Consider the following 11,168-nt stretch of genomic DNA (forward strand, 5'->3'; position numbering starts at 1 on the left):
TACGATTATTGAACAATTTGAAGATTAATAAAATTAATGATTAATATTTCAAAGAAATAAAAGTAAATAAAAAATAAAAATTTCAAAGAGAATTATTAATTGTGGAGCATCAAATTTTCTAATCTTTCATTTTTTTTATACGTACGACATATATATATTATGATTTATAAATTCTTTTATTTTTTTGCAAATATTTTTTTTTATCTTTCATATCTTAAAAATATATCTTTAGTATCAAAAGCGATTATCAGAAGAGAGATTTACATAAAAAAAACCCATTCAGATAAAATATGTGTATCAATGCGTTACAATCAATGTGTAATCTCTAGTTATAATTCCCGATACTTCATTAATAGCTTTTTTAATACGCAGAAATGACATGCCAAATATCTTTCTCGATAATGAGTAGTATACGAATAGTCATTTAAACTTTAAAAGAAATCAAGAAGAAATGGCACGGAGTTCTTGACCCTCGCGAGAGCGATATCGACGGGTTATATAAACCTTGTTCGTTTTTCCCTTCGAATCAGTTTAACGTTGCAACGGATAGGAGGTCGATGTTCAAGTGAGTACGCGTATAAAACGAGTTTGAACGAGTTTTAGCAGTGAATATATTTGCGATTTGAGCTATCATTTATAATAAAATAAAAATCAATCCTTTCTTAGAGATTGTTCCAATGTTAACCTTCGCAAATCTTCGTTTTTGGCGTACATTCGTAAATATCGTAAGTCAATCTTTAAATTTTTTTTCTTTTTCTTTTAATTTTTTTTCAACCGAATGAAATTTCTTTTAACTAAATAGTCCAATAATTTTATTGTGAACAGTTCCCAGAATAATCTTTTTTTTATTTATTATGTATTTTTCAACAACAAGAATATATGTATTATTCGTTCTTGAGTATGATAGAAACGACTGATATTTATGGTTCACTTGTATACACGCGACTAATAACTAACGCGAATAAAGGTGAAGTATATATAAATGAACTAATCTTGATATAGACATTAGATACATATGTAAATATATATTCAATTAAAAAACGTATATATATATATGTATATATAATATATAATACTATAACTCGCAAATAATAATATAACTCGCTTTCTTCTTTAACCATTAAAAAAAAAAAAATGTACCGTTACTTTTTGCAGCTTGCATAAAAGTACTATCAAAGATCTCTCAATAATATACAACGCTGTAAATAAATAGGTATGTATTTTGGTTTAAGGTTTAAAAAGAAAAAAAAAAAGAGAAAAAAAAAAGAAAACAAATCGCACGCTTCATTTTATTCATGCTACATACTAACAAAGAATTGTTCGCGCGTGATTGAAACAATTGTATCATTTATTCGATATCTTTATCTTAGTTGACTCATACAAAGGAAGCAGGTATTTAATGAATAAGCCTCACTCAAATTCTATTTGATATCTGAGATAACAATATGTAATAAATGAGCATGTAATTCGAATCCCAGATCCATTGCTTTTAACTTCTTCATCGTAAAACGTAAACATTGTAATCGTACCGTCGTATATAATAAGCTGTAAGTAAGGATCATGTATTGATAACAACATTCATTATAAACATTTGACTAAAAGATATCTCAAACAAAGAAATTCAATTATAATTTCAACGTATATTATTTGTAAATATAGGCGACAATGCCACAACTGAAGGTAGCGATTATCGGTCAGAGCTTGTTCGCAGCCGAAGTTTACAAATTATTAAGACAAAATGGTCATCAAATTACCGGAATCTTTACGATACCTGACAAAGGAAATCGAGAGGATCCATTAGGTATATAAGATTAGAGCTAATAATTTTTTACTCTTAACTGCATTCTTCAGTGCATTTAAAAGCACAAAATATTATAAGTTTTATCACAAATTTGTGAAGTACTAATATTTTTCTCGAAGAAAAATTTTTTTTAACTTTTATATTTTTTTTCTTTTTTTTTTTTATAATTGTAGCAATAGCTGCCAAGGCTGATAATACACCTGTTTTTAAAATAAAATCCTGGAGAAATAAAGGTGTAACCCTACCCGAAGTACTCAATATATATAAAAATATCGATGTTGACCTAAACGTACTTCCTTTCTGCAGTCAGTTCATACCGATGGAAGTTATCAATCATCCTCGTCATCGTAGCATATGTTATCATCCGTCATTATTACCTAGACATCGAGGAGCGAGTTCTATCAATTGGTAAGATTAAAATCTTTTTCATATAATTTATACAAGATATTTTTACATAAGATATATATAATGATCTAAAAAAGCATTTAACTAAGATCCATTAATATTCTGTGATGCATTAATATTCTGTGATATACTTTTAAGATAATGCGAGATGAATCTGTGACGTCGTATCTTTATTACAATATCGTATAATTTATTTTCTAACGAAAGACACCAAATGTATACATTTTTTTTTTAAGATTTTCGTTTAAGAAATTCTTCATTTTTAGATGGAGACTAAAATATTATGTTAAAGTAGAGAATTGAAATCTTAAGAAAGGCACTTGCATAGCGGAACCGGTTTGGTTCAGATTGCGCCGAGATCGTTTCTTTCTCTTTGCTACTTTCTCGCGTTTATGTGTAATGTCAGATAATAATATTAGAGACATAAATTTACCAGTGACTCAACACCCAAAGGTGATATTTTCAAATAAACTGAAAAAATCGTCAAGAGCTCGTTGTAGAACATTGTTTTATCATTCATATTTTTCTTCTGATGTTTATATAATTGCAATATTTTCAATAGGACTCTCATCGAAGGTGACGAGAAAGCAGGATTTTCAATATTTTGGGCAGACGATGGTCTCGACACAGGACCGATATTGCTTCAAAGATCTTGTAAAGTTGAATCAAACGATACGTTGGATACTTTGTATAATAATTATTTGTATCCTGAAGGTATCAAAGCTATGGTCGAGGCCGTAGATCTAGTAGCGAAAGGCACTGCCCCTGTGATACCGCAACCAAATAAAGGTGCAACTTACGATCCCCTGTTAAATAAGAAAGAACTTCAAAAGATCGATTGGTCGAAACCGGCGAAAGGAATTCACGATTTCATTCGTGGCCTTGATAGTACACCAGGTGCTTGGACTCTCATTAGCAACGAAGAAGTACGTTTGTATGGTTCGACCCTCTGGAATGGAACTTTACCGAAATTTGAAAGTGAAGTCGATGTTGATAATCGAACGGGAAGAATTCATGATGGTGGTCTTTTGATCGAGGCAGTCGATGGTAATTTCGTTAACGTCGAAAGGATCAAGATCGGTTCTAGAACCATTCACGCTAGTAAATATGGTAAAAGTCAAGAAAACAATACGGTGGAATTGACCAACGAAGAATTGAAGAGTAAAGATGTCATACAGCGAATTTGGCAAGACATACTTAAGATAGACATCGAGGATGATACAGATTTTTTTGCCTCTGGTATGACATATTTCTGATTACTCGAAACTTAACTAAGTATCTCACGAGATTGTAAATTATTTATTGTCTTACTGAAAACTAATAGAAGTAGTAAATGTAATAATCAACATATTGATAATTCGTTTGTCTCTAGGTGCTGGAAGTATGGACGTCGTTAGATTAGTCGAAGAGATCAAAGACAGTTTAGGGGTGACTTTGCAAAATATCGATGTCTTTATGGCGCCGATTTTCGTGCAATTCCTAGGGACTGTTATTTTGGCTGCACGTGGTAATGCAGCAGCTAAAGATATCAAATATGATGCCGTGGAAATACGAGCTAACAACATGGACTTGAAATTCCCAAGACAGCTTTTCATAAATGGAGAATTTGTTAATGGACATGATAAACCGATCGATACGATTAATCCACACGATGAGAGCGTTATTTGTAGCGTAGAGAGTGCATCGGTAGAAGATATTGATCGTGCTGTGAAAGCTGCAAAGAAAGCTTTTGAGGAAGGTGAATGGAGTAAGATCAGTGCTAGGGAACGTGGAGCATTATTATTTAAGTGAGTGTTCATCGAATTATTGAAATCATTATTAATGAATGCTATGAGAAGATTCTCAATCGAATACGATTTTCTTTAGATTGGCTGATTTGATGGAAGAACATAAGGAAGAATTGGCAACCATCGAAACGTTAGATTCTGGTGCAGTATATACCTTAGCTTTGAAGACACACGTAGGCATGTCCATCGAAACTTGGAGATATTTTGCTGGATGGTGTGATAAGATACAAGGCTCGACTATACCTATTTCGCATGCCAGACCGAATAGAAATCTGACGTTTACGCGAAAGGAACCGATAGGTGTTTGTGGACTGGTAACGCCATGGAACTATCCTTTGATGATGCTTTCGTGGAAAATGGCAGCTTGTTTGGCAGCTGGTAATACGGTCGTGATGAAACCAGCTCAAGCTTCACCATTGACAGCGTTGAAATTTGCCGAACTTAGTGCACAAGCTGGTATTCCTCCTGGTGTTATAAACATCGTTCCAGGCAACGGCTCTGTAACTGGTAATGCAGTAGTCAATCATCCACTTATCAGAAAGCTTGGTTTCACTGGCTCCACGGAAATTGGCAAGACGATTATGAGATCATGCGCTGAAAGTAATTTGAAGAAGGTCTCATTAGAACTAGGTGGTAAAAGTCCTTTAGTTATATTTGAGGATGCTGATCTTCAACAGGCTGTGAAGATAGGAATGAGTAGTGTATTTTTTAACAAGGGTGAAAATTGTATTGCCGCTGGTACGTATAATAAAGTACGAATTATATTCTTTGTATTAACATTGTCATCTAATTCATTTATTTTTCTATTGATTATACAGGCCGTATTTTCGTCGAAGAAACTATTCACGATGAGTTCGTCAAAAGAATAATCGAAGAAACGAAAAAGATTTCCGTAGGTAATCCTTTGGATCGAAGTACAGCTCACGGACCACAAAATCATAAAAATCATCTTGACAAGCTTTTGGAATATGTCAAATATGGAATTGACGAAGGTGCTAAGTTGATTTATGGTGGTAAACGTTTAAATCGTCCGGGATGGTATTTCGAACCGACGATCTTTACCGATGTTGAAGATCACATGTACATAGCTAAGGAAGAATCTTTTGGTCCAGTCATGGTGATCTCAAAGTTTAATTCTAAGAATATGGATGATATTATAAGAAGGGCAAACAATACCGAATATGGTTTAGCATCTGGAGTACTCACTAAAGATATTGCTAGAGCCTTGAGATTTGCAGAAAAGATCGAAGCTGGTACTGTATTCATAAATACTTATAATAAAACAGATGTGGCAGCACCTTTCGGTGGTTTCAAAATGTCAGGATTTGGAAAGGATCTTGGACAGGAAGCACTCAACGAATATCTTAAAACTAAAACCGTAACGATCGAGTATTAGATAGACTATACAATAGATATTATACATGAATCGTTTGAAAAATTCACCGCTTTTCATTCGCTTTTGTTATTATTGTTTTCTTTTCCTTTTTTTAACATATAAATTTAATTTTTAAAGTGAAATACATCTTAAAGGAAAGAAAAAAAGTCGCGAATTTTTCAAATGATTTGTATTTCTCTCTCAACTCCATTGATTCATATCGTTAAAAATTAGGCTTTTTTAGATTCTAAATTAATTTATCATATAAATAGACATCTAAACGTTATTTTAATATCTTTTTTTATCGACCCGTTCATCGTGTTCAACCTTGACAAAACGATATTTAGGATTAAGACGATATGATAATTCGCGTTAAAAGAACACCGCGTAGATGAAAAATGATCCACAGGAGAGATCTCGCTCCCACGCATATGTGATATATAAACAGTTTTTGCTCTGACCCTAGCGCAGCCTCTGTCGAAATCCCAGATGCTTCAACGTCGTTTTTTTGTTTGAAGATAAGTGTGCTTCATCTTCGTTATAATACCCCATGCATTATATCGTCTTCGAATCGTATATTCTTCTGTTTTGCCTGTCTTTTACCGTTCATCGTTATTTATGTAATTTTTCCTTATTAGCAAATTTTCCTTGATAAAAAGTAATAGATAATAATAATAATAATTTACGTTCAATATATCATGTAAAAAATAAAATGAACGAAGTATTGTAAAGTATTGTTAATATTAAAATTTAATAAATATTCATACTTTACAGATTGATATAAAAATAAAAAACTACATTTATTTTAATAAAACTGGAAACTTTGATTTATAATTAATTAATTTATATATATACATATATATAGTTCTTATTATATAAGTTCTTATTCCAAAATAAATCTCTGCTTACAAAAGTATGCACGTAAGTAGGTGTGTACGGTCAACAATTCCCAACGAACGAGACAGAGAGGTACAGCTGCTCCCATAAACATTCCGGATACCCCCCTCGTTTTCTCCGTCTTTTCTTTCTTTTGCATGGTCTACCTTGAAGCGTGAAGCGCATTGCAAAACGCAACCCTTCCGTCATTCGCTAAAGAAATCCACCCTTTTCTTCTCCTTTGTTGCTTCTCGTTAGAGAGGTAAACGTTAGACATTTATTTATAATATATCAATATATATAAAATATATAAATGTAGATGGTAAAGGCTGGGGAAAGAGGCAAAGATAAAAGTCTCTATGTGAGTCGAAAGTTGCACGTATGATTTAACAATCAATTATTTTTTTCTGAGACTTTTTCAGCTAATTTTTTCTCAAATCACAAAATTACAAGTTTAATTACAATCTTGGAAAATCTCAAAAAAGAGTAATGAATTTTTAAAATCAACACGAAGCTTTTTAAGTATAATGTATATGAAACGAATATTTCCTTTTAATGAGGAAGACAAATAAGAGATTTTTTTATTTTACTTTTGTATGTTCCAATTATATTTTTTATATACATATAATTTGTTTAACGCCATGATTTATACTTTTCATATTATTTTTATCGTATTTTTTACTTCTATATATGTATTTTTTATAACAAAAGGATTTTTTGTATGCATTAACTAAAAAAATTATTTTTTAGACTATAATATCTTAACAATATCGTAACAATTATTTTAATTTACCATTCAATAAATCTTATTTCAGTACATATCTTATAATAATTAATATATTTAATTTTGAAATTGGTATATATATATATATATATATATATTACTCATTAAATTTTTATATTATGTAAAATGTATAAGGATTATTGCATTTATAAGAATCATATTTCAAATAATTATGCATCCATATGTATATTTAAAAAGAGATCAAAGGTTCTTATACGTATTACATATTAAGTATTTATATTACATGAGATATATAAGGGTTACTACTTATAAGAATCATATGTCAATACAATTGTGCGTATGTATATATGTGTGTATATATATATATATATATATATATATATATATATATTCGAAAGGATTAAAAGATAGATTTGTAAATGGTTTTACATACGATACTTCCTTTACAGTGTACATTCTCCATCATGTTATTCATCGAACAGGAAACGCAAATGTTTCAACTGGCCCTTCCACAAAGGACACTGCCCTCTGACCCCTTTCATATCTGACCCTTTCCTCTTGCTAACTAAAAGATAAAATCTCAATTTTTCTTGACCGACCTAAAGGTTAACTTGATTTTAAATCAAATTATAAATTTATATTCAATATCAAATTAATTCCATCAAAATTATATTGATTACGATATCTTTAGATATATTGTAACAAAAACTTATTAAATTAAAAAAGATAAACATACTCAAATATTTGCTTAAGCTATCATGTATTATATGTAAATTAAGATGAAAAATCTGAAACAATATGAGACGATATTCGAAATAATTATCGATCGCAACAACGTCGAACGTTTTCTTCGGAGATAAAGAAAAATAACTTATAGTTCCCTTTAACTATTCGCCGTGTAGTTCACGCCCTAATGCTTACGACTCAAAGGGTGCTAATGTATTCATCGTCCTTTCCTTCCTGTGGCATTGACCTTTTGTAAATCGATCTAAGTTCATATTCGAGAAAGATATACTTGATCCAATAATAACATACATTATAAATGAATAGGCATATAAATAAAGGTTTATGAGAATAAAAAAAAAAGAACATTTGGGAAAGAGATCAAGAGATAGGGAAAGCAAGAAAAGAAAAGGAGAAAGAAAAACTGTGATCGAATGATCCGCGAAATCAGATTAATTCGATTACAATGACGATTTAGATTCTTGATAAATTTCAGAGAACACGACGTATATATGTACAAACTTCGTATTATATTATATTCGTATGAACTAGAAATATGAGAAGAAAATATGTATTTCATACAAAAAATTTGAAAAATTCTAAATTATATGGCGTTATGTAATTTTGAAGTTATACTCTCATATATTTGTATTGTTTTAAAAGTAATTATTAATATAATGAATAGTTATACTAGTATATAACTTATAAGTTTTACATGATATAATTGTGTGATATAATTGATAATAATTTTAGAGATATATAATTTTCTTTTTTTTAGAAGTAAAATTTTATATTTAGATATATAAAGACATAAACTATCTTAAAAACTGTATAATGCTTTGTTATGTCATATGTAATTTTGAAGTCACACGCTCATATGCTTGTATTTTTAGAAATTAATTGTTACTATAGTATAATATTATTCTAACATAATTTATATTATAAGAGAGAGAGAGAGAGAGAGAGAGAGAGAGAGAGAGAGAGAGAGAGAGAGAGAGAGAGAGTTTCATATTGTATAGTTTTTAATTTTAAATGTAGATATATAAAGATATATAACTTCAAAGTCACATATTCATATATATTTTTATTTTTAAAAATAAGTTGTTATTGGTGTATACTAGTATAACTCATATTACCAAAGTGTTACATTATATGATTTTTAAATTTCGAAATATATATATATATATATATATATATATATATATATACGCACACACGCGCACGCGCTTGCACACACACACACAATTTTATTTTTTGTTAGAAATATATAATTTTAAAATTAGATATTTAAAGATATATAACTTTGAAATTATATACTAATATATATATATATATATATATATATATATATATATATGTATAATTTGTTTCAGATTATATAATTTTGTTTTATGATGAAAAGTTGTTTCAGAAAAATGATAACGAAATTGAGATGTTCATACAGACAAAAAGTAAATATATATCTATTCGTAAAGAACAAATGGAAGAGAGACACACATTCCTTCTCTTCCTCTGGCCAATCCTCCTCTCAAGCTTTCGCTTGTATATGTACACACAGTGGTTCGCTCGATGCCACGCGAATCGAGTTCAGTCTTGTTTCTCCTGAGGTCGTGTGTACACCGTGTCGTACCGAACAGCTTCGTTGCTCCCGTTGATTTTTTTTTCACGTGGACCAAAGATCGAGGATACTCATCGAAGCAAATTTGTGAATAATGAAGAAGATCGACGTTATTCTTTAAGTGTAATTTTTTCACGAGAAAAGAAAACAAAACTTGTAAAAAGTGAATAAATATATTGTGTTATCATTAGTCAAGAATGTTTGCATATGAAATAATTCATTGAAGAAATTAAAGAAATATTTTCATGTGTCTTGTGAAAAAATTGAAATCAACCAGAATTTTTACCAATGAAGAAAGAAGGTCAACATAGGATATATCGTTCGTTTTTACAATGTACATCTTTGTTTTCTTTTTCATCTGGATCAATAAACACCGTTTTTTATCCATCGATGATCGAGAATCTTACTTATTCTCGACGCGTCGAACACGTGACTTACGTATAAATAAAACGCGCGAAATTGGTATAGGTAATTTAGAAAAGTTCAAGTTAGAGATTTTTAGATTCAAAAATTTTTTTTTTATGTCAGAGAAAGAGAAAGAGCGTGTGTGTGTTATTGATCTTGTTGAACGAATATGAAGTTCAAATATAATGATATAGTATAATATAAAGAGTATAATGAAGAGATCCTGTTATTACGTAAACAAGTATCTGAAAAATTGATCTCAAACGAAATATAGAAAAGCTCACGCGTATCAACACGACTACGTAGATTCACTTGAGAAAAATAAAACGAAGAAGCGTACAGGGATCATGGAAGAATGATAATGATTCATACCGATGCTACTCTCCTTCCTTGTACTCCCACTCTTCTTCGCTATTCGTCGATGCCACATTACAATGTTCTTTCTAGCTTCTCGACGTCGTCTTTCTTTATTTTTTTTCTAAATTTCTCCAAATGCAATTATTAATTCCGAATTTTTCATATAAAAGAAAAGAAATAAATTGAGAGTATGAAGTAATATTGATTATTGATACGAGCTGGTGATTATGAAAGTCATCCAAGTGATTTGAGATATTAAAAGATATATTTTATCACAAATTATTCTCTCTAATCTTAATCACACAAAAGAATTATTTTTCAAAAATAAATATCCTTACTTCTTTTGCATTTGTTATTATAGAAAAGTAATTTTTCATTAATACAAAGCCAAATGCTAAAATATGTATGCCAAACGAAAAATGCATGATTTAGATCACTCTTATAATCACCGTTTCAAATTGAAGAGATCACAAAGTGTCGATCGTGAATATATAAAATGTAATGAAAGATAGAATTGATAAATTTTCAATTACTTAACAATGAAAATTAACTTAAATTAAAGTAACTTAAGTTAATTTTCATTGTTAGTAAATTTGGAAAATTTCTCTCCTTTTATATTACTTAAAGAGAAAAAAGAGAGAGAGGGAGGAAGAGAGAATTCAATAATGATCACATCGCGTTATATGTTTTATCTTGTAGAAATTTATAGTGATAACAGCTGATTCAAAGTTTGTAAATACATGAAAAAGAAAAAAGTCAATATGTTAGAAAAACGAATTTGCTTGGTAAATTTGTAAACAAAAAGTCAAAAGTTTAAGTACAGTAAGAGGAAGTGTATTTTAGAAATCACTTAATGACTTCCGTTGGTTGCTATCGAGGATATAGAATATAGAGAACACGACAGTTGTAACGATAGGAGATTTATATTTTATAGAGGAAGTGGTTTCTTTTTGTGGAGAGGAAGAAGCTTGGTAAGTTTTTGTTGATAGATAAGCATTCCTTTATCGAATACACGAATACACGTATATACTAAAAATTTTCTTGATGTAGTAAATTAAACTCGATTAACAAAAAAA

The 11,168-nt window shown here is 30.0% G+C and overlaps 1 protein-coding gene across 7 annotated transcripts; it reads left to right on the top strand.

The window, feature by feature from the left end:
• Positions 1–250: 250 nt before the first annotated feature.
• LOC122627706 (cytosolic 10-formyltetrahydrofolate dehydrogenase) lies at positions 251–5,527 on the top strand. 7 transcript variants are annotated; one of them, XM_043809100.1, is made up of 10 exons: positions 251–725; positions 875–967; positions 1,156–1,213; positions 1,371–1,547; positions 1,660–1,801; positions 1,975–2,209; positions 2,769–3,445; positions 3,579–3,993; positions 4,073–4,731; positions 4,812–5,527. In XM_043809100.1, the coding sequence occupies exons 5-10, from the start codon at positions 1,666–1,668 to the stop codon at positions 5,387–5,389; spliced, it is 2,700 nt and encodes an 899-aa protein (XP_043665035.1). In that variant the 5' UTR covers positions 251–725; positions 875–967; positions 1,156–1,213; positions 1,371–1,547; positions 1,660–1,665; the 3' UTR covers positions 5,390–5,527. The 7 variants fall into 7 exon arrangements, with proteins under 7 accessions (XP_043665035.1, XP_043665009.1, XP_043665046.1 ...); XM_043809074.1 differs by lacking the exon at positions 875–967; XM_043809111.1 differs by lacking the exon at positions 875–967 and having other exon boundaries at positions 251–565.
• Positions 5,528–11,168: the final 5,641 nt, after the last annotated feature.

This window comes from Vespula pensylvanica, chromosome 1, assembly GCF_014466175.1.
Source record: "Vespula pensylvanica isolate Volc-1 chromosome 1, ASM1446617v1, whole genome shotgun sequence".
Classification (NCBI taxonomy): domain Eukaryota; kingdom Metazoa; phylum Arthropoda; class Insecta; order Hymenoptera; family Vespidae; genus Vespula; species Vespula pensylvanica.

Coding starts and splice junctions, on each gene's coding strand:
- LOC122627706 (XM_043809100.1), top strand. CDS start 1,666: ATGCCACAACTGAAGGTAGCGATTATCGGTCAGAGCTTGTTCGCAGCC. Junction 1,802..1,974: donor AAATCGAGAGGATCCATTAG/GTATATAAGATT, acceptor TTATAATTGTAG/CAATAGCTGCCAAGGCTGAT. Junction 3,446..3,578: donor TACAGATTTTTTTGCCTCTG/GTATGACATATT, acceptor GTTTGTCTCTAG/GTGCTGGAAGTATGGACGTC.